The sequence below is a fragment of the Gymnogyps californianus genome, chromosome 8, assembly GCF_018139145.2.
Source record: "Gymnogyps californianus isolate 813 chromosome 8, ASM1813914v2, whole genome shotgun sequence".
NCBI lineage: Eukaryota > Metazoa > Chordata > Aves > Accipitriformes > Cathartidae > Gymnogyps > Gymnogyps californianus.
Window position 1 is genome coordinate 23,209,611 of NC_059478.1, and position 24,550 is coordinate 23,234,160.

The following is a 24,550-nucleotide window of genomic DNA, read 5'->3' on the forward strand; positions in this document are numbered from 1 at the left end:
CTTAAGATTAGGGAAGATGAGCACCTATGTGGAGAGCATCCTTCATAGTCCTGTACATTAGTCTGTTCTGTTCAATGTTCTATGTTGCTGGAATATACAAGGACTCACATAATCTATACTGTTACCAGGTGATCTGCAGACTGCCCATGAGACAGTTGAATGGACAGCAACATTTGCTCATGAAACTGTCCAGCACAGTGTAAAGCTGGCACCTCTGTCTAGCAGGGTTGTGTGTCTAGCTCCTGTGTCTAGTAGGGTTGTGTGTTTGGTCGTGAAGTGCCTTCTGATGATTGAGACATGAAGTCAGCTTTCCAGGCTCATCAAGGAGACTAGAGAGAGTGAGGCTTTGGACTGCATTTCATGGCACTTGAAGCCGTGTAGCATTATTAATAAAAATACAAACCAATTATTTATTATATTACATTACGTGCATTACAAGATCCCTTGAAATAAGGAATCTCTCCAGATGGGAAATACTAGAGACTTTTGTGGCGAGTGTGGTAGGACTTGTGCAAAATGGTATTGTGTCCAAAATGCATTAGTTTTGCCTTGAATATCTGCTGGGTACATAACAGTCTTGTTATTTAATAGGCATGCTGTATTGTCAGATATTCTAAATGCTACGACAAATGTGTCACTGTTACGTCGTCGTTATTTTCTGCAAATGTACCTTTATAGAGAATTAAGTCCATTGAAAACAGTTTGTTAGTGCTGTTTTTGTCTACCAGGTGTTGCAGTGTGTGCTGGATATAGGGAATCTGACATGTAGACGAAATACATGGGTAAAATAAACAATAAGGTATATAGCTAACTTGTAGGTTTTACAGGATGTCTCTGTGAACTTAATGTACATAAAACACCTTTGATACTTGAAGATCCTAATTCTGCATTAATTTGCAGGCTATAAACTAGAAATAAGACTAAGAGATCTTTTCGATCAAAATACAAGTTCTTGCTTCTTTATGAAGCCTTTACTATTAGCTACTTACCAAGGCTTGTTTAATCTTGCATGCCTCCCTTTGGTAAGTATGAAGAATTTATACCCACTTGTGCTTTTTGGAAGGTTATAGCAATATTGCTGCATCTATATTCAGAAATACATTTGTGCATTTAATCAGTTTAGATGTAATTGGTGGTTGGCTTTCACAGAAGCATTTCTGAACTCAATGGCATAATTGTGAGGATAAAAGTTTTCTGAAATGCATAATCAAGATATTTATGCCTTTTAATGTCTTTGTTCAATCATTTTTTTTAGCTGTGGAGCTCGTACTGAAATTAATGCAAGTTATGTGTGGCATTTATCTTTCTTTTTATAGCGATTTCATTTTGGAAGGTGTATATAGAGACTCTTGATAAATGAGGGACAGGATATGATTGTCCATCTTGGTTTCCAGTTTCAGGTCTGTCCAAAAAGTTTGTGCGTTTCCACACCTGGACACCGAACTGATCTCTTTCAGCGAGACCCTCAAAATGTTCTGATAACAGACTTCTTTGGCAGTGTGAGAAAGGTGGAAATTACAACAGAGACAATTTCTTTGGACCGTGACTTAGCTGGTTTTGAAAGCAAGTAAGTAGTCTTTATTTAGACTTGATTTGTATAGCTGTGTGCCACAGAAACAAAATAGTTGTATAACTGTCAAGGAAAGAACAACTCTGATTTCCTGTCATTTCTTACAAAGAATCAGGGAGTTAGTATGGACCTGCTACTATGATAAATAAAGTTGGGGTTTGTCAGTTGTAAACTTTGTTTAAAAGTTCACCCCTTTATTCAGGCTTGTAAATAAATACTGCTAAGGACCAAGGTGTGGATGTCCACAACAAAAATATTAGTCTAAAATTTTCTTTCTTCCTTAACATTTCTTCTTTATTGTGCAGAAAAATTTTGTTACTGTAAATTCCTGCTTGTAATAGTTTACTCCCTCAGATAAACTCTGAGTATAAGCCATCAGTTAGTTGTTTCATAACAGCTAGCTTTTTAATAAATGCTTTGTTTCTGTTCTGTGAATTCTCTGTCTTTTGACATTAACTGTCTTGAGAATTTCTGTTGCTGAGATGCAACAATTCATTTGAATAAAATTGCTGGTGCAAGTTCATTGATAGAAGTTGTAACGGGGCTTCCATTACTTTGTGGATGAAGAAAGAATTATAAACTACTTTGTATTTTTGGTATTCTGTTGCCACCTATTGGGAACATGTAAAGGAAGATGTGCTTGTTCTGTAGAGTTTATTTAGCATTGTAGTTCCATTTTTGTTGCATCTTTTATGTTTCATGATACTGTCCTCTAGGAGGGGAAAAAAAGGATTGAAATAGTCTGCTATACCAGGGATGAAATATTTTTCAACCCATAAATTTATGTAAATTATTGTCTAACTTGTTGTTTACTGTTGCTCAAATCAAAGAACAAGGTAGTGGATAACAGTTTTATTAATTTTAAAGATGACAATAACTCTGGTTCTCATAATTAAAAATATCCTACGTGGTATAGTGTATTTCATATTTTATTTTCATACTGTATTTTTATCTGTATCATGCGCATTAGTACTAACCATATATATCTTAAGCTAATTTTGTGACTCCTTAGTTTAGAACAGTATTTAGTGACACAATTTGTTTTTTCTCTGAAGAATAAAAAAGCTTTTGGCAAGTAACAGACATGTTGCCAGTCAAAAACCATGATGAAAACTCACCTATGTGGGTTTGTAATTTGTGGACGATGAAAAGGAGAAATAGGTTTTGGATGACTTTACTCTTCTGAAACAGAAAATGACCGGTTGGGATTTTCAGCTTTTATTTTTGAGTTAGTTTGGTGCCAATATATGAGGGTTTTTTAGGTATCTGACGCACTACTGAATTGGACACATGGAAGCAGCGTTGAGAAAGGGGCACTCATGCACAGAGAGGAATATTATCCTTGTGAAATGTTCTGATATTTAATGAAAGCTGTATTACATTATCGTGGCAATTCCGGTTAACTTAAATCTGTGAAATTGGAAGGGATGGGAACATGCTGATTTAATAGCTAAATAGTTCTCCTTTAGCTAAAGAGAGTCTTGGAGAACATGTATGCACAGGAATGGAAGCGCACAGCAGCAGCCTATGGAATGCTGCCTCATATCTGTAACGTGTATGACCATTTTTAAGTGGTCTCATGTAAAACAGTAAGTTATTCATTGCACTATATTCAGATACAATTTTCTAAAAAAGTACTTCAGTTCTCAGTTTCTTGGTAGCACTTTGGAAGAGTTTATAGAGAATGTGTTCTTAATGGAGAAGAAAGTATGGACTTTGTAGAAAAGTGTTGGAAAATTGTAGTTATAGCTGTGTAGATAGTGATGTGGAGTGCTTGGTAAATTCCTTAAACAGAATTCTGAGGTCAGTACCTCTTGATATGACAGATCTGTTTCACTGCAACGAATTTAAGAATTATAGCTTGAAGTGAATTTATTAATTAAAAATGTTAATGCTTTTTAAAAATGCAGTTTTGGAGGGTCTGCTCTGCAAGAACTCCTTACTCTGGTTTTATTTAAAGAATATTATAAATGTTACACGCATCTATTTTTGAGGGTGTTAAGAAGTCAGAACACTTCACAAATTATGTGATCTTTGAATAGGTACTACCCAGATTGTCCCAAATTAATGTAAGAATGACCCTTGAATGAAAAAATGTGAGTGCATATTCTTAACCTCCTCAGTGTTAGTTCAGCGATTCTGCGCCTTTTGGGAATGTGATGGCTGTTGACACCCCAGATTGCGCTCTTACGTAAAATAGCTACGGAAAGATAGGGCTAGCACAGCCTGGTTTATTCTTTTTGGTATCATTGGGAGAGCTCTAAACCGAGCTTATTAAAAATTAATAATCCTTCCAAATTAGTCATTAATAATCTTGTTCATGCCTAATACTGTTTTAAAAGCCTTTGTGAAGAGGAAAAAAGTCACGTAGAATTGAACTTGTGCCCCTTAAGGGTTTGCAAGAAGTATTTACCAGGAAGTATCTGATAGATCACAGATATATACCACTAATACAAATTTTGATGTATGACATTGGTTACTGAGTGTGCAGGTCTTTTTTTATTCTGACAAAATCTGTGCAGAATCTTAAGTCTTTTCCTTTTTTTCTGTATTGCATTCCAGTTACGTTTTTTTTTTCCTAAAAGATAATTTGCAGAGGTTTTATTGGTTTAATATTTGATATAGTCTCGTGGCTTCATTCCTTTATGAATCATTTTCTCTTTGTTTTATTCTTCCCGCAATGTTAACTTGATACCTTTTTCCTTTTCCTTTTACACACTGGTGGCAGTAGAACGCTACACAATATTTGTGTCGCCGAGCATAACCAGAAAATGAAATACAGACCTCAACTCTGACAGTCTTAAGTAGTCTGCGTTAGATCTGATTTGTTTGTTTTAAAGTTGCAAGTGTCATATGTGCAGATAAGGGCATTAAAAAACAAACGAACAAAAGAGATAAAACACTGATTACACAGATAATGGGTAAAGAAGATGCAGTCACGTGAGGCATGAACATGTATTGGAATCATACCGCTGGCAAACTGTTCAAGTTTTCATCTAACCCACTGCTGTGACTTTGCCAAATCTTTTCAGTAGAAGTTTGTTCTTTTGTTACACAATTGCTTAGCAATTACTTCGTAATACGGATCCACTCCCAAGCCCAGTGTGAGCTATAGCTGTGCAACCAGATCAGAACTGGCAGTTTCATGTTGAGCACAAGCCGTGACATTTGACAAGTGAGGCCTTTGAAGTTTCCTTTGGCTTAGACTTGTACAACGAACAACTACTAATTAACCAAAAGGAGGCTTTCTTTCTATCCACATAGTAGTAGGTGAATATTTGTGAGTAAAAGCTTTAAAAAATATGAAGAAGAATCCTCTGCTGTTTCCTTTCTTCATAGCAGTTTCAGTCTAAGCTATGTTCACTTCAAAGGGCTTGTTCTGCAGCTGCCACAGTCCTGACTGGGTTTGTAGCTGCCAATTTTAGCAGAAAACCTGACAGTCTCGGGGTTCTGGGGCTTCAGCTGATTATATTTTGTCTAAACCCCCATGAAAGAGCAAAAAGTAAACATTAAGGAGTAGAAGAAATGCTGCATCTTTGGAGAAGGAGCCTTGCAGAGTTTAGTACATCTAATAAATTAGGAATGTGTCTCTTAAACTTGGATTGTAACTCTACAGCCAGTTGGAACACTTTCTCCTTTTCAGCTCCTATCATGAGGAAAAGATGTGTATCAGCAGAAAGCGCTGGTAAAAATTGGAATGACTGTTTCTCTTGAGGGTAGTAAGAAGTAAATTAAAGACAGCGTCATATAAAACCATCGTAGTTTCATTGCTTTTGAGAATTGGGCTTCATATTTAATACTTCTGTTAAGAAGAATTGTAGTATTACTGGCAGTGACTGTTTTCCTAAAAATAAATAAATTGGCCAGTTGTGTTAGGAAGGATGCTTGTGTAACGGAGAATAATTGTGAGTAATTGGTTCATTTGCAGTATGTTAATAGCTAATGTTCTCTCAATCTATTTTTTTTTTCTGTTAGTGTCTCTTTTCTGTCTCTTTCCTGTCCTTTCTTCTTTTCCACCAGTTATTTTCAGTTTGATGTGCTTAATAAGTAAAGCTGCTTGTTGTGTGTTCCTGAATCCATGGGGATCCGTTTTGTGAACCAATAGGTAATTTTTTTCGCTAGTAGATGCTGTTCAGCTCAGTGGGCTTTTCTTAAAATAAAAAAGGCTGGGTTTGTTCTGAGATCACCATTCATTTTTTACCAGATGCCTCAGATTTGTAATTCTTTTAAGTTTTATAAATCATTTTTAGGACTAATTCTGGAAGCTCTTGTTCTCCAAGAATTTCCCAGTTCTCATTTGCGTCCTGATTTGCTGTTACATCAGTGATAAATTCACTTCAGCTTCCCCCCCCCCCCCCCTTATTTTCCACCTATTCTTTATGCAAAGGCTTTGAAAGATAAAAGTTGCTGTATTTGTTCTGATGATAGCACGTGCTCTACGTTGCAGAAATAGGTTTGGGCTCTCCTCCACACGGTACAGGCGGTAGCTTCAGCTGAGCCCCAGCTGATGCTGCACAGCGAAGACGGGAACGCGTTTAATCTTGCGGCTGCCGCGGGAGGTGTCGGAGCCGGCGGCGGTGCCCGGCGGCGGTGCCCGGCGGCGGTGCCCGGCGGCGGTGCCCGGCGGCGGTGCCCGGCGGCGGTGCCCGGCGGCGGTGCCCGGCGGCGGTGCCCGGCGGGCGCCGGCAGGTGGCAGCATTGGAACGGGCGAGCTCCCGCCGCTGGCTCCAGCCCCACGGAGCGGGGCGCTGGGGGAGCACAGTGGGTCGGGGGTTTTTAGCGATATTGAATGTTGTAAGGGAGGCTTGGTTGTGGTGGGGTTTTGTGGTTCCCACCCCCTGGCCCCCCTTTATATGATCAGTTTGAAATTACTTTAGATGGGGAAGGAAAGGAGGAGTTGAACTTTTTTGGTGTAAATTTGAGGGGATAATGTAAGATTGTTATTTTATTTTCCACTTTTCCCACTGGACAGCAACCTTGTGGAGAGGTAACGTGTTTCAGTTTCAGAGTAATGTATAAATAGAAAAAGTACTTATAAATTAGCAGGCCTCTACTAATCTGTATTGAATTGACAGTGGGATTATGAAGCCGTTAATTCCAGGTAGCATTGTTTTTCTGGAAACATCTTCAGATGGATTTCATAATTTTTTTTCAGGAAACACACTGATCAGTTACACATGCTGTGTATTTTCCTCTAACATCTTACCATTATAACAGAATAAATTTGTAAGTGTGGATTTTCTGATCTATGTGTGCTTTAATAGCCTACGAGTAATTAAAAAAGATGGATGAACTAATATTTGCTGTTAAATATTATTGCTATATTTCTTAAGTATTTTGTAAATATATTTGGTTTTTCTTTGCTTGCCTAAAGATAGATCAATATATACATATGCACATATACTTACGCTCCTATAGCTGTTAGTGTAAAAGGATTTTTCAAGGTAGTGCAACTAAAATTAAGATGAAGGCTATAGTAGGAAAAATTATATAGGAGGGTACAATTTCACTAGTATAACATCAATATAAAATAAATAAGGATGACTGACAATATCAAAGGGAACTGCAGGTATAAATTGTGTTGGGAAGACTAAATACACTAAAGTGCTATGCTTGGTAATTATAGTCCCTATTTAGCAAGATATTTTAAAAAGCAGCTTTGAACAATATATTATTTGTTCATTTGAAAGGATTTTTTTGACCATTGTTTTTGCCAGATTTTGGTTTTTTGTAAAAAAAAAAAAAAAAAAAAAAAAAAAAAAGAAAAAATGTTTTGTTGCAAAACTGTAGCCCTTGAGTCAGGTTTTCTTTGGCCTTGGATGATTTTTTTCCCTCTTCTTCCAACTTTTAGTCGGGTTTTATGTGGCATCCTGCATTTCTTCTATGAGAAACCTTCAACTATTAGTACCAGGTTGTGCTTCTATCATTTTGCGTTGTTTTCAGGAGAATGCTACTTTGGTGAACCTACGTATAGTTATTCCTATGTGTAATTTTAATAGGCATTGACATCAAAACAAACCTCTTGGTCTGTAGAGGTGCTGTGAAGCACGTGCAAGTCAATGGCAATATTTTTATTATCTTCAGCTTTTGAATTAAGACCAGAAGCTATATGTTCTTCATAAGTGACTTGCATATGCCAATTGACTTGTGCGGATCATAGTTTTAGGTAATGGACAGGTAATGTCTAAAATTGTTGCATGGTGGATTTAGAGGGAGGTCTTGAGTAAATCTGGTAGATTTTAACGTCATCTAGATAGCTCAGAATATTCAGAAATCATAGGATGTTCAGTCTAGGTTTTTTTATTTCATTTTCCTTTACCCACTCCTTTTTACACCTTTCCTATGTAGCATTCTTATTTTGTCTCGTTATTTCTTCTTCACCCCTTCTCCCTTGTGTGATCTTTACCTGCTATTATTTTTGCAGTTGAGTGGGCTGTTCTATAATTCTAGTCTCCTGAAGCGCTCATTAGTCTTTCTGGTGTTCTTTATATGGAGGTCTTGACTTGATCTTCTTGCTTTGCTGTGCAGGTGCTAAATACAAATTAATGTCTGTTCTTAGAGGTACTTCTGCAGTTGTGTACTGTATGTTGCCACTCAAGACGACCATGCAAACAGCTGTTGTATTTGGCATAAGTCTGATTAGGAAATATTTTCATGTAACTTTGGCGTGTTTTCAGAACTTTGAGATAGCATGATAATTTCAATAAAATTGTATTACTATTATTTACTTCCTGTCAAAAGTACCAGAGCTGCTGTTGATGTTTGTTAGGATACACTTTTTTGTGAGATTAAGAAGAAAATTTCTAGGAGGTAGAAAAGCTGGGGGCAAAGAGCAAACAGGCAGCTTGAAGCAGTGATTATGGGACTGTTAGGTCTTTGGAATTTAGTGGCCAAGCATACATTAACATTCTTTATGCCCCAGAAATGAATCTGGGCACATAACTATTAAGTCTCCGGGGCTCAAGCATGTTACTGGGTTTTTTTGATATGGTATTAAGGCATATGCAAATGCTCTTAGTCTTTCCCTGTTTTGATATTGTGAAAAAGCTTACACTTGTATTTTGAGTGCCTGAGGGATTACCTTCCAGATGGTCAGAGATTTCTGCCACTGAAAATTCATGTCTTGTCCAAAGCTGTGGGGGAGAAAGGGGCATTCTGCCTTCACAACACATTTATATAACGGATGGCTAAAAGACCATAAAATGATCTCTATCTGCATCTCCCAGCCCTCCCAATAGGAGAGACTTTTCTCAAGTCAGGTGTTTGGTGGACCAAAGGTCTTGTCATAGAGCTATTAAATTTATTACTTAAATACAAGTCCTTGAAGCCCTATTGTTGATTTTGGTAAGCTGCATGATGGTCTGGAAGATAGTATGATATTTCTCTGCACCGCTTATTTCTGAGGGCTTTACTACACTCAGAGCAGTTATGCTTCATAGTGAGCATACTAAGCACCCTTAGTTCTTTAGCGAAAAAGTGAAATGTGAGTTGTGAGAGGAGAAGAGCTGAACTCCAAAAAAAGCATTGCATTATTGCTAGGCACCTCTTTTCTATCCAGTTAGCTGTTTGAATTGACTAGTGTGAATTTCTGGCAACGGGAGAGCAAGGAAGTCACAATTGCATCAGAGGATGGAAAGAAAACTAGAGGTGACTACAACAGGCAATTCTGATCACATGAAGAAGTGGATTTACAGATGGCTTGCTGAACACTGTTTAATATTACTTTACAAAATGAGATTATTTTATGTTCTTGGTCAAGGGTATCAGAAATCTATAGAAACTGTGGGAGGGGAAATAACAGATGCTGAATACATCTACCAAAGTGCCCAAGCTACTGCTGAGGTTATTGTATGAAACTTGTAGGACAACAGAATATTATCTGTGTGGTAAGATTGATCTTTCAGGAAAATAAAGTAGTTGTGTAAACAGAGAACTTACTGCCAAATGGGATTTATTCAGCATTTTTGCAGGTAGGAGACCATGATTGCACAAAAGGTTGGTATTTGTAAATACTAGGAGAAACAAACAAAAAGTAACGAAACACAATAAAGTGTTTTGCATCCTCTGAAGTGGAAAAAGAAAGAGAGGAAGGTGGGATACAAAGGGAGTTGGAGGAATAGCTATTCAGGGGTTGGATATGTTGTAGTGTCTTTTGAATCCTAGTAAATTTAATTCAGTTGGCTCCAGTTACTATCTAGAGGTTCCTGGGGCTGCAAGGGAATATAATGGCAACTGTGGATGTTCAGCTTTCATAGAATGGTGACAGCCCATCTCTGTTGTGCCAGTTACTGTTAAAAAAGCAAGACTAAATTGGCCACAACTTTAAATAATATTGAAAAAGAACTGAAAAGCATGAAACCCCCTTAGTCATCTGCCTAGAGATCAGATCTAACTTGGAACATGAAGACAGGCAGGATTTCTCTTTCACAAAATGAACTGGAAGTTCCTACTGTGTGTATATGTGTAGAGGCATGTTCATATTTTGTAATATAGCACCAGAATTTATAACCACTGAAAGCAGTATATTCTCATATCATAAACGGAACAAACATATTTTCATTGCAAACTGAAATTACTAGGTTTTTATATAATGAAACTATATTTATGTTTCTTATGGGTGCGGGAATGGTTCAAATCATTGGACTTCCAAAAAATATAAAACAAAACACCAGTATTGTTTAGGGAATTCCACTTTCACTTTGTACATACTATACGGAATTAGTGAGAGCACAGCATTACCTGAATAGCACTCTGGTGACTGGCAGGAATGAGGATTTAGAAGCAAATTTGGAGAGGGAGAGTGTGTCTTCCTCCCACCCCTGCTGAGTGTTCAGGCATGAATAGTTCAATCCAGTAGCTCCCAAGAGAAGGCAAAACCACAGTGGAGGCTAGGATTTCCTTTCCTATGGGGAAGGGAAGAATAAGTGTTGAGTACTGGTATTCCCAGTAGCTTTAGTCTAAGTTCCTTGAATTATATGACAGCTATTTTAAGTTTCTATTAAAAAAAATTGTTGCTGAAGTCTAGCTGACATACAAATTTGTTCCAATACTAAGGGAATGGTTGATCAGAAACTGAAACAATTAACAATGTTACACCTTCCTCCTGCCTCCTGTTGCTGGATTTTTAATTTTAGTGGCATTTTCTGTGTAATTCTCTGTGTAATTGCTACGTAAAAAATACAAAAAAATCAGTTCTGCAGGGACCAGATGGCAGAGGAAAAGATTGAATAATACTGGCCATATATTGGTACATTTTTAGGCACTCTGAAGGATAATGAAACACTCTGCTAATCTTTCAGAATAATCTTCAACAGATTATAATCTTTAAATTGATGGTATGTTTTCATTCTTTTTATGTTTCTTATCTCAATATTTAAAAAAGTGTTTATTAGATTATTGGTTTTTCAGTGATGAATGATAAATGACAGACGTTTGGATTCATACAGCTTCAGAAGGTGTGTGGAAGGGTACTTTGTAGAAGTGGCCTACCTCTTGCACTTATTCTGCAAAAAGTTTGAATTCACATTTAACATTAGGAATCTGAGTCCCCCCATCAAGTTAACCATTACTGAAAGTGGTTTTGCTGGCCTGGGACATTGTATGTTCTTGAGCCAAAGCTGGGCTCATTTATTCTGCTTAGAAAAGCCAAATTGGCTATCAGAGTAAGCCACTAAAATGCATATCCCACATTACATATCCGTACGGTAGCTGGTCCCAGGTAGTTTGTTAGTCTGTTTAACTCGTACTCTGCTGGCATAGCAGAGCCTGCTGCCCTCGCTGGGAGAGAGATTAACTGCAAGGAGAGAACAGATGGTCTTTCTGCTCCTTACTGAGGGAACTGTATCATGGAGGGGGCAGAATTAATCTGTGGCTAGGACGTGCTAGCCAGAGTGGCTGAAGGCGTCCTGCTGGACAGCCCAACTTGCTTTTCAGTTTGCGCAGACCCCATATGGGCTCCTAGAAGGACAGGAGGGCTGGGGCTGCTTGGTGCCAATATGTTTTCCCCATGGCTGCCTTCCTGGAACTGCAGTCCAGGGCGACAGTTCTGCTGGCAGAAGCCTTCCTAAACTAGGGACAAATGTGGCTTGCATATTATACATCTGAATTTCCTCCTGAGCAGCATGGCACTGTGAAGGATAGGAATGGTTAGATTTTCTATGCAATCAAAAAGATTACTTAAGTGTAAACTGTGTGAAAGAAGCAGATAAGAGTATGTTTTTCCTGTAGTTCCACAGTAGCTATTTAAATTTCACAGGTGGGGTAGTGCATATAATATTATAATTGTATTAAATAATTTGAATGAGATAAAAATCAGAAAGGCTTACTTGTATTCCTGGGTGATTTCTGGTCCTGTGTTACCTGCAAGTGAGACATGTTGCCATAGGCATGTTTCAGCTGCTCTAAAATTTCAGTAATATTTTTCTGTTGGAAATAGTAGGACAAAAGTTACATCTCTACATATTTAGCAATTTATGACTCATTTTAGTTTGTGAGAATATAATGAACCCTGTAGTTACTGTAAGGTTTATCTCAATTTAACTGTAACATAATATTTAAGCTTCATAGTTCCCCACTGACTAGTTTTTTTTCCCTTTTTTTTTTTTATTGGTTACTTAAGAGTCTGAACCATGACTTCCCGCTAGAATAAAATAGGAATGAAGACTTCTTGCTGTAGGTCTAAATTTTATCTGGGGAATTGGAGCAGAACAGCCACTAAGTGAAACTGCTCTAAATCTCAGCCATAGAGGACGTAACCTCTGTTTCTTCCTTAGCTGTCAAATAGAGTGCCCTAGTTCCTTTTTCCTTTGTGTGTGGTTTCCCTCTGATACAGTTTTTACTAATAGGTACTTTATTAGAAAATATTCTGAGCTGACTTCTATCTTATTAGATGCTTAGGAGCTTTTACAAATGTCTCCATAAAAATATATGGTGTATCTGCACTCTGCTGTAATGTTTTAAAACTGGAAACAGTGTGTGCACAAAAAATGTGGTTAGATGGAAAATTGTCCTTAAACCAGAATATTTCTACGTGGTTTGCGAGTCTAATGGCACTATTGAAAAATATTAGACTGCATATTAATCTGTGGGTTTATAAAGTAATTTAGGAAGGACAGGAGAAAATATTATGCTAGCTGTGGCAGGAAGACTTTTCATGCCATAGATTCAAAGGTGGTTTACGTCAGTGGTCACTCTAAATATTTTATAGTAACAGTTGTTGTATTTTAAGTGATATGTGTTTGTCTGTTCAGTTACTAATGAGCAAACATCTAAGAAGCACCATGAACACAGCTTCCCCAGTTGCCATCATCCCCAGTTGCCATTCTTGGGGATGCTTCCAGGAGCACCGGTGGCTGTTGAAAGGTTATGGAGAGGGACATGCTTCCAGTTTGGTGATGGAGTGTGTGTGGGGGGGAAATGTACTGGTGGTGTACATATTCTGCAAACAGAAGGCTTTCATTACTAGTCACAAAATTCTTATTATATTGCACTATCAGAGTTTTATGCAAACATAATTACTTCTTTAAGACCATGAGAGAGTATATATAAGTCATTTGGTAATTATGTGCCAAATTATGACTGTTCTTAAATTCAGCTAATACTAAATATAAAGCATTTAAAATTACAGTGCAGTTCTTAAAAGATTATCATTATCACTGTATTGAATTTTGTGTGTACACATATGTGAGTTTTATGGCTGGTAATAATAGATGCAAAAGATGCCTTAGAATAATAGTGATTAGTAGTGTGACATGGAATTTATTTATGGTAGTACATCACCCAAGAGGTACTTAGTTGAGTTTTTAGATATCCTAGATAATTGTGTCTTACTGGTTTCTAACTGTTTCTTTCCACTTTTGCTGGATGTAAAATGAAGTCCTTTACAAGACACATTGAGACTGGGGAAAAAAAAAGGGGGGGAGGAGGGAGGGGGAAGCTCATTTTACATGTCAGTGATTATATTATAAAATGCAGCTATGGAACAGACCTAATCGCTATGTGACTGTTCCCTATATCTGGCTGTGAGCATAAGAGAAAGCTGTAGAAACTATGGCTGATATAGATATCATTAGAAAGGAAATCCCACCTACTGAGGAAATCCCACCATCTTTTAATGTGCCAAATGAATATGCAACCTGCACATGGTAACAAACTGAAGTCTCAGTAAAGCTAGTGTAATATAAATTGAAACAGGGAATAATTAATGTATTAATGCATTTTGTGCCTGCTGTGCTCATCTAGTAATCAGATTATTTTGCTAAATGTAATCAGAATTGTACAAAAGAATAATTATGTAATAAAGCTAACTTCACCAGAAATTTGAAAAGAAATAAAATTGCTGAAATGGAGTGAAGCAAATTGTGGATTATTTATTCTCACTGCTAATTGTCCTTGTAAAATAAAAGAGTAATTTTTAGGTATGCTTCTTTTCAAACTGAATTGAAAAAAAAAAGTTAATAGGAGAGGAGAGAATCAGGAAATCAATATAATCAGAAATAACAGCAATATTCATGTTAATCGTCTAGTAACTCATGAGAGGTGCTTCCTATCCGGAGCAGAAAAAGATGACATTGTCCTGTAGAAAATATCAAGAGAGCATCTCCTTTGCATTAATTCAAGGAAAAGCAAAACTTCAAGAACAAATCTGCATTGAAGAATTTAGCCCTAAACTTAAATATTCTTGGAAAAATAGATTTAAAATAGAACCTTAGTGAAGAGTGTTTGGAAATGGCTTAAGCCTTTGGACATACTTCATCTGGTTGTTGGCATATGCAGTTTGTTTCCTGTAGGTTATAGGTCAACTTGATAACAGACTATATGCTAATCTTACGAAATATTTTGTTAAAGTGACCAGAAGTATTCTTTTCTGTGACAGGGAGATTTGAACTGATGTTAAGCTGCAGTGGTAGTGCAGAAAGTAACTTGGTTCTCATTTTGTTTAGTTGTGTCCTGCTTAGTCTATGTGAAACAATAGTGATTTTCTTTCAGAGTTACCACACAAGGTCTTTTGTTCCTTAAACATTACTGTTTTTAAAAATTGCTTTATCTTACATTTACTGATGTGTTAATTAGTATATTTTACCTGAATAATATTCAGATTAAAAGAAAGAAATGTACTCAGACATTTAAAAAACAAACAAAACCCCTAAAAAATGCCACTTTGCTAGTTTTCAGAATTTAGCAAAACTTGCCATTTTTCCAGTTACTACTGTGAAATACCAGGATTCTCATCTGGTACAGTATACAGCACCTTAGTCAAGAAACTGTTGTTATAGAGCAGATAAGATTAAAAAAAGTCATTGGATTTGATGAAAACCTGCGTGAACAGTGGGGGAAAAAAGCCAAAGTTACCATAGCAACCACCAGTGCTTTAGACAGAAGCTAAGTAAAAAGAGGAGAAATGTAACAGAAAATGAGGGCCGTTTCATAAAGCATTAAAAAACAAAATGAAATTTTAAGGCAAATACGATTAATACTCAGCTTTTATCACTTAGAAATCCCTGATAAGCAGCAGATTGTCTTTAAAATAAAAATATGAGGACCACTATTAATAAAGAAGTTTTAGTGTTGGAGTCCATTAGACCCTATTAAGGAGATACTTTCGTGAATTTGGTGAAAAACGGGTGAAAGTTTTATCAGGGTTTGGTTTTTTTTTGTTTGTTTTGTTTGTTTATTTGTTTGTTTTTTAATTTTCTTCTCTGCAGAAGGTTTTCTGAGTAACTGCAGTCTTAACCTGTGTGGTAGAATAAGCTCTGAAAATGCCTTTCATGGTATAAACATGACCAAAAGTCTTCCTAAGAAATGTGATCCCACAGTGGGAATACTGTGAGTTCTTCGTAGGATGGTATGTTGGGTCAACTGACCGCATAGCACTCCCTTCAGTACAGGAGTGGCAAAGGCAGCTTTAAAATTCTCGGACATAAAAATTTCAAGAAAGAGCAGTGTTGGTAAGTTTAGGGGTGCGAGTTGCCCATACATAACAGGTTTACATAAAATAACGTGTACAGTCAGTGCCTGTGCTTTTGTGTCTGAACCTATGTTCTGGTATCAGTGATTAATTTGAACGCTGAGCTTTTGATACTTTTTTTGTCTTTTTTTGTCTTTTTCAATGGAGTCAGCATTCTGCAGTGATTTGATATTGGGTATGAAGTCTAGTGTTTTGCCTATTTATTGCTTCACAGTTGTGCAGAATTAGATTTTATGTGGGTGAACATCAATTGTACATGGGATAAAATTGCAAGCATCATTTCTCTTCTGCTTCCTATGCAGCTATTAAGTCTTAAATTTGACCTTAGTCCTCATAGAGCAAAATGGCCCATGTTGGAACTTTAAGCAAGTAAGAAAACTATGAAAAATGTACTTTAATGTTCTATCCTGAAAGAGTGCTTTGTGTGAGCATTGAAACAATCTAAAAGTTTGAGTACAAAAAAGGAAACAAAACCCACTTTATCCTTTCTTTAAAATACAGTCTGACTCACTTCTTGCCTTCTCTTCAAAGAACTGTGTTGGTGTCTGCTTGGTTGCGGCACAGTTATCCTCTGATATTGTTAGAATATGATTCTATCGTATAGTAGTAGATAGTACTTCACTGTCCTAGACAGTACCGTAGACTGGGGCTTTGCATACATGTCAGTGCAGTTGTTACTAGTGTCTGTTTCTTCTGGAAAAAAGGACCTCGTTTCTGAATAAACAGATTTTGGTTATTTTACAAACCACTGTGAAATGAAAATGTTTTCCTCTCCTCTCATACGGAAGTTTATAGAAGGGTGAAAAGTTTTGTATTATTCCCCAAAGTCTTCCTGTGAATCCAAATGAAACATTTGTGATGAGTTCCTTATTGTAAAGTGGGCATAGTATTTTTTTCTCCTCTGATATTGTATGAGTTACAAATATATGTCTATATTGAAGTGAGAACTGAAACTAATTAAGCTGAAATCATGAAATAATGAATGTTGTAAAAAAGAAAGGTGGTCTGAATTTCTGTAAGTGCTTAATGTCCCTAGTCTGGAAAATTCAGGTGGGAGATCTAGAAGCACTTTGGCACTGATCTCTTGTTTATTTAATTGCCCCACCTAAAGAACATTCTATAGTGCCTCTATAGCATGACTTCTGCTCCAGATTAAATGCAACAGACTTCTTACTATAGTCTGTGAATTTTTCCTTAGGAGTAACTATGAGAAAAATGTATTCTGGATCAGTTCAGTGTTTAAATGCAAGTCCTAAATGGCATATTTAATGAATTCTTGTCTGTTATCAGGTTGGGGTTTGACCTGAGAAAAGAACTTTTCCAGCGTGGCTGGACTTCATGTAGTAAAGTTTTGTGCTGGGGCAGTGTGTTATAAAGCAGCCAACTTATAAGCATAAACTGGAGTGGAACAACCAGGACCCGTTTTGACAAAGGCAGCATAGGTGCTTGTTCCTGCTGTGGTTGGACTTCATCACAGGTGGTTGCTGTTCCCTGGCGAGCCTGCTCTCCTGCAGACAGAGAGCCCTTTGTGCTGTGTGCCTGCCGCTGCCAGAGGTTAGATCCAAAAGTCCTGTAGAAATCTTCCAAATCTCAGTGTGCAGCCTTGTTATCAGATAACACAATCTGTTAAGACTGTTGAGATTATGTATGGTATGCTGTGACAAGGTACTGTTGACATGTACTTCAAATTAGAAATTCAGAAACATTACATTGTTAAACAGTTTTCTACGACATCTCTGTTAAGTTCCTGCAGAACTTAATACAAGCAAAATAGGTATTGTTTTCTAGCAGTTTTTTTGTGTTGTGTTTTTATAGATGTGTGGAAACTTAGAAGTGTAGTGCTGTTAGTGGGTTGTGCAGGCTTGAAATATTAAGCATGTGAGAAAATGCAGTCTGTCACTAACGTCACATGGTAGGAACACGACTGAGCTCTGACTGTTTGGGTAGATTAAACTAAAACCCACTAGGTGGTGCAAGCAAATAAATCACCTTGCAAAATACTTCTCTCCAGATGAATAAATTTGGGGAAAGGATGTCTTTCACTAAATTAAAATATAGTCTTTGTTTTTTGCATTTCTGATTATGTACAATAGTTATTAAGATTTAGCATTTGACTCTGTCTTAGACTGCTCTTTCCAGATACAAGAAAAAAGTGCATTCCAGTTTTGGCTTAGGCTTGCATATCTGCCTTTCTTACAGTGTAGGCTGATGTTGCGATGCTGTATTCATAGCTGGGGTGGTGGCTCACAGAGGAAGTAGCAGAGGACTTCCACGGTGTTTTGCTGTGCTATCAGAAGTGGCAGCTGTGAAATAATATCCTTCCTAGGGGCTTACTGAGGCATTTTTAGACTTGTCATCTGCTTGGAGAATTCCCTCTCAGGATCTGTCTTCTTGTGGTTTATCCTCTGCCAGTTTCACTTTGGATTTGCTTACCTTTACAGCAGTATTGTGTACATACAATTAAAACTATTTGTTTATGAGAAAACCAGACTTCAAACAGTAAGTTACAATAGTGTACTATCAATTTACTGTCCTGATAGAAGTGGAGTGAGTAAGGTTCCAGTAGAAAATAATTTTTGAAATATAATGTGTGTGATTGGTCTGTAAGGGTTAATGTAGTATGTCTAATAGATCAGTGGTTCTATTACGTTTTATTTAAAAAAAACAAACCAGAAAACCACAAAACAAACCCCAAACCTGGAAACACTCCTTCACTGTACTCCTGGAGGTGATTATAATGTACCACTATAAGTTTGTGTTGCACTGGCTATACCATTGTCTTGAATTCAGACTGTATAATCTCTCAATAGCTCACTTTTTAACTGTTTCTTCTTTTCCTTCCCCTCCCCATTTAAAAGACCTCTTGTGTAATGGTGGTTTTCCTAAAGATGCACTGGCCGATAGTTGGTCAACATCTTTTTATAGCCATAAGATCAGTAGCAAAAGTATTTGAATAACAAAACCCCCCATATTCTTGAGATAGGTAGAAGTTCCTGGGGTCTTCCCCTTATGGCGAGCCATCAGCACTGTCATTTTCTTGTCATAAATCATATTTTACTGGAGTTTGTATGGCTTCCCGGTGGACCCCAGGCTGCCAACTCTTCTGAGAAGGCGATGGCACCATGGTTCTGCCATGATACCAAGGAAACCCCTGCCTTTGCTGAAGGGCAAGTGCTGCAGGGAAAATATCGACTGCTTAGCAGTCAGCTTGAGGTAGCAGGTGTTCTTCTTATTGCTGTTTTCCCCACTGTATCTGTCTTTCAGGCCTTCCTCTCTCAATGAATACAGTGCATCAGTAAATACTGTATTATCACGTTTCAGTCCAGGACACTCTAATAAGACGATAACTGCAGTCACTAAGCAGCTCTCTAGTGAAAGTTCAGTACTTTACAGTGCAGTATATTTACTGAAATGGAAATTTTTCATTTCAAAGTGACTTACATATTCATCGATGGGGATGGGTGTGTTTGCCGCATTCATCCTAATCTTGATAAATGCAGCAAAAGCAGATTTTTGGTTTGTGGTTTGGTTTTGTTTGTTTGTTTGTTTGTTTTTTGTTTTGGTGGTTTTTTTTAGGAAATAGGGCAGGGAGACGTTAAAGTATAAAAAGCCTGTGCCCATGAAATCTCAATTGACCAGCAGACATAAAGAATACATAGTCTAGCCACAGTCAACACATACTCTGAGTTTTACAATAAGATTTTGTTAGAATGTATAGCCTCTGTAGGGTAGACATAGAAAAATTCCTGCAGAGGTATTAGACTTAAAAATGCAGAAAGAAAATTTTTTTTTTCTTTGTTTCCTTGGGTAGAGGACCAGCATACTTGATTGCCGTCATACGCTTTTGGTTATCTAACTCCAAAACCAGAGTAGAATTATGTGATGATGCAGGTAGAAGGGCTTCACAGTACGTATATTAAAATACTTTGATATTCCTACTGAAAAAAATCAGTGCCTATTGTTTTGGTTACTTACAATTGCAATAGTGTCTGGGAGTCCCACTCATGAATGAGGATCCACTATAGCTGAGCAATGAACATACACAAGAAAGATACACACCTGCCACCATGGTGCTTACATTCAAAGTACTCTAACAATTTTGGTGACAGCTCTGTTGAACATTCATGAAAACATGAGAGAAGATGGATGATTTAGAAATCAAGTTTGTTTTCCACAAAACGCTTAAAACACGAAGTTAAAAGGTACAGGACAGAATGTAAACTCTTTACTAGACTTCATATATTTGATGATACGTAGCATGCAAAATTTTGTAGAAAGAAATCTTCTTTCGGCTATTGTGTGTCTTTGTGCTTCCCTCACTTTGGATTTTTTTCTTGAGCGTGTTACTGCAATTGGAGTTGTTCCATTGTATAACTATAACAGTTAGTTATTCCATATGCAGGTAGCGAAAGAGAAATCTGGCCTCATTATCTGTACTAAACGAACCAAGAAACTTAATTCTTGCCTTAGTTTCATAGTTGCCTTTTATGTATATGTGTATACACACACAGACACATATATATTTATATATAGGATTGCGAAGGACCTTAGCAGCATTGGAGATTTTGTTCTTTTACGTAAGGGGTATTGAGAGCCTGAAGTTCTAAAAGCTGAGTGACAGATTGGCATTGTGACGTTTTCTGCTTTACACAGTCTCTTGCTGGTAGTATTTACTGATAATGTATACTTAACATTCAGATTTACTGATACAATGTTCTATAGATTGTAAACATTTGCAGGAAATGACTTTCAAATAATGGAAGAACCTACCACTGGAATGAGATAAAGACCGAGATTAGGTTAATAATACTAGGGCTTCAATCTTAGTTAAAATTGCAAATCATTTTTATGTAAACCCTTACATTTGTTTAAAAAAAAAAAATAACATGAACGTTCCTCTGACAAGAGAGTGAAGTGGGTATTTTTTTTTTTCTGTTTTGTTTTTGTTTTGGAAAGTAAAACCAGATCAACCCATTTACTATATGTACTGCCATAAGACAGTCTTAGAAAGTCATGGTCAGCTTAAGTTTGGGCATGTTCTGACTGAATACTGAAGGTTTAATTTTAAAAGTTAAAGTCTCGTTTTCAAAAATAACTATTTAATATTAGTCTTTGTTAGACATTTTTGTTAGCATAATAATTCTACTAACTCATAAATTATTTTTACTGTGGGCAAAGTCCAACCCATATAGGTGTTCTTGAAAAATGTACTTCTTAACTTTTTAGGAACTTAACATTTCATCGAAGTAGCTTTTGCTTTATTACATTATAAAGACCACCTTTGATTGCTTAAACATTGCTTAGCATTTATCAAGATGATTAAGATGTTGCAGAATTCATGTCAACATAGGTATGGAAATAAACTGAAACTTCTGTAAGAAAGCTTTTTCATATTAAATGGACTTATCTCTTTACTCTTGCAGTAAGACAAATAAAACACTACAGAGAATTTAAGGTAGCTGAGAAGGAAAGATGGGGAGGGACATGCCTGTAGCCCTCAGAGCTGCTTCTGTTCCTGCTTTAGCCTTGTCCCTTGGCGACTGCCGAGAGAAAGGGAGCTGATAGCTTGTGGCACGCTCTGAGCTACTGCATCTGTCCCCCCAGCAAGAAGAGGGTGAGGTAATCGGAAATCTGGACTTGGCAGGTGTCTGAGATGCCGGATTTCATGTCAAGTATTTGGACTAGAAATCACCTTGGAACATTAGAAATCTGGCTTGTCCAGCCTCCTGTTTGGCTTTGCAACCAGGAATAACTTGCAAATCTAGGCATATGTCTTGTATGGGTATAGCTGGCAGATGCTGGAACTACTACAGCATTGAGTTGAGTGGAAGGAGATAGTGTCCCTCTCTCTGTCCCACAGACCTCAGACCTAGTGGCTTGTCTGGATAGGCAAGGGAATTCCCAAATTTGTATGCCTGTTGGGAGGTTGGCAAGTGGTGTGCCATGTACTTGACCCAGGAAAAGCATGACTGGCTGCTGCTGCTTTTGTTCCTGGGAGTGGACCACTAAAATCATTTGGGCTTAGAGGCTGTAAAGTTTGTAAAGTCACTGAACTTAATATAGGGCACTCTGGTTAATATGCAGTGGTCTGTGGTGGGCAGGAGATGAGTCCTTTCTGGTCCTAGTACTATGAAATAAGTGAGGACAGAAAGGCAGACCATAAAATACCAATATGAAGAAAAAGGATGACTGCTTTACAGGGTCAAACATTAACAGATTCATTGTTCAACATCAGCAGACTCTGTAACCTGCAGTACCTTGGCCTCAAAGAGTATAATCTAGCTAAGTGTTTGTATTTGAACTTGAGGTTTCATCTGCCATTAACAAGAACAAACAAAACCAGAATCCAGACAAAAAAGTGCACAAGTCAACAGAAAATCACGGTCCAGAAGGTAAGACTGATAAAAAGCTTAAGAGCTGCATACATTCTGTGCAGCTTTCTGTGAAGAAAAGCCCTCCTAATGTGTTTAGCAATATAATGTTACCTAGGTACATGCGTTGACAGGAGATCTAAAGCATTTACTGCTAGCTGATTGGAATGCTGTCCAGTTCTGTCTGCCATGGCCGCTCTTAGGACTCTTAGAGTTGGCTACAGAGAGGAACAGTACTGGTGAAAGAAGGGAAAGCAGTTGGTTAAGTTTTGTGGTATAGTGTTTTGCAGTTCTTGGTGTATCTTGGTTGTCTGCTTTATGGAAATGTGTTACTGATCATGTTGTATCCAAAAAGATCAAATGAACATCTAGTGTTCAGGGGAGACTTGAATGCACAGTAACCCATTTCTCAAAAGCCCAGAACTGTAATTTTTATAATTAATTTTCTGAGTGCCCAGTGTATAGCATGTTTCTTTCAAGAAAACCTGGGTCTGTTATTGGTACCAATATATGCTTTTTTATACACTCATAGAAAGAAGTTCAGTTGGTGTCTTGTTATTTCATATCAGTAGGGGCTGGAAGCTGACAGGCTGGTTAGCAGCCCTGCTGTAAAGGATCTGGAGGCAGTGGTGGACACCAGGTTGAATATGAACCAACAGAGTGCTGTCATCATCAATAAGGCAAGCTGCCTGCTGAGCTACATGAGGAGGAATATGATAAGCAGATTGAGCAATATTGTTATTATTTCTCTTTGATGCTGGTGAGCCCCCCCTGAAATACTGTGTCCGGCTTTTGGCCTTCCCCTTCAAGAAAGATGCTGAGACAGTGGAGAGCGGTTGCCAAGATGGTCAGGGCCTAGAGCACACAACCTGTGAGACGTGGTGGAGAGATCTGGGCTTGCTTAGCCTTGAAAAGACTGGAAATGTAATAGCAGGCTGCAACTGTTTGAAATGCAGTTACGGGAATGGTTAAGGTAAACTCTTCTCTTGGTAACAAGGGGCATTGGCTGTAGGTTGTGGCTTGGGAGGTTCAGGTTGTACATTAGGAGAAATATTATTGCAAAGAGGGTGAAGTAGCACTAGAGCATGTTACAGAGAGAGGTGGTGGAGGTTTTGAAGACTCAGCTAGACAAAGCCATGGCTGACCTGATCTGGTGTTGGGACATTGAACGAGATGATCTACGAAAGTCCCTTAGAAACAACATTTCTGTAATTCTGTGTAGTTATCTACATTGATTAATTGGAGTAAAGGGGCAAAAAAGTAAAGTAGGACGCTTGAAACGGAGGGTATAAGGTAGAAGGTCTGAGGATGGTGTTGGGCAGAGAACAGACGTTGCCACTGCTACTTTGACAGATTCTTGTAGTGAACTAAGCAGTCTCATGAGAAATTATAGCTGGATGGTACATTACATGACTCATGAACTGAAAAAATAGAAATATGTACCGTAGGTGTAGAAATATTGGGACTTAAAATGTGTGTATTACAGGGTTTTTAGAAGGTGCCTGTTGAAAAGTGTAACAATATAAACAAATGCAGATACGTTGTTTAATTTGAACATATGCAGGAAGGAACAGTGGTATTAAACAAAATATGAAGTTCGCTATAAAGACTAATTGTGGCCACTAAATGGAATTGCTATCCTGGCACATTCCCATGTTAATTGTTTTAAAAACATCTTCCTGCTGATTTTTCTGACTTTCTGTACACCGGCAGGTGGTGTTGAATTGGTCTATGTAAAGATTAGGCACTGCTGATAAACTTTCAGTTATGAAAAATGAACAAGCTTGCTTTATCCAGCTGAAAGTATAATTCTAACATGTACTGGTAGTAGTAGTATTTAAACTGCATGTGTGATGTGGTGGTAGAGGAGGGTTTGGTCTTTTTTCTTTGAGATTTCTGTGAAATTCAGTCACAGGTTTCCAAACTACTAGTCATAGAGCGATAATAACCTGTGTGTTTTTTTAACCACTCTTTTAAACATTTTCCTATGCAATTAGGAAGGACTGGGTCCAACAGGGAAATTTGCAGCCTCAGTTACTAGATACAGCACATACACACTTGAAACTAGACTGAATATGTGCTCAGCTGGGTGGGCGATGTTCTTTTCTGACTGGTTTGGACCATCAGTAGAAGCTCCTCGATATTGCTGGACTTGTCTGTGTAAACATGCCCTGAGTTTGGGAAATTTGACAGACACTTGTTCTCTTTTTTCCCCCCAGAACCTGCCTGCTGTGAGAATGAATTAACACTAAGAAATGAGTACCTACTTTTAGCTGTGGACTCAAATGGTGATTTTCAATGATAAAGGAGAGACTTAGCTGGTGTTTTTATCTCCAATTTTTTATTAGCATTTTGTGCTTCAGCAGCATCATCATGTTGAAGTTTAAATTAATTCAAAAGACATTTTCTAATTTACCTAAAATGTGGAATATTTGAGATAACAAAACGAAGCCCTACAGGTCATGTGTTTTCCAGTAGCAGCAAAGTCAGTTCTGCTTACTTAAGCTAATATTCTTTTTAATTCCTTTCCTATGTCTTGCCTAAGTATAAAAATAGGAGCAGGAAGAACAGAGTGACCCTTCAGCAACTAAACATATTTTGACAAAAGTCATTGGCTAGAAAAGAGAGACACAATATTGGTCA

The 24,550-nt window shown here is 37.6% G+C and overlaps 1 protein-coding gene across 2 annotated transcripts in view; it reads left to right on the forward strand.

The window, feature by feature from the left end:
• Positions 1 to 24,550, forward strand: part of PIGK (phosphatidylinositol glycan anchor biosynthesis class K) — a 73,235-nt gene that overhangs the window by 14,700 nt on the left and 33,985 nt on the right. For both annotated transcript variants that reach the window (XR_007766851.1, XM_050900898.1), the window contains exon 9: positions 1,395 to 1,567. Coding sequence is in view for 1 of the 2 variants with exons in the window: in XM_050900898.1 (XP_050756855.1) it covers positions 1,395 to 1,567 (173 nt within the window). In the remaining variant the exon portion in view is untranslated. The remainder of the gene's footprint in view (positions 1 to 1,394; positions 1,568 to 24,550) is intronic.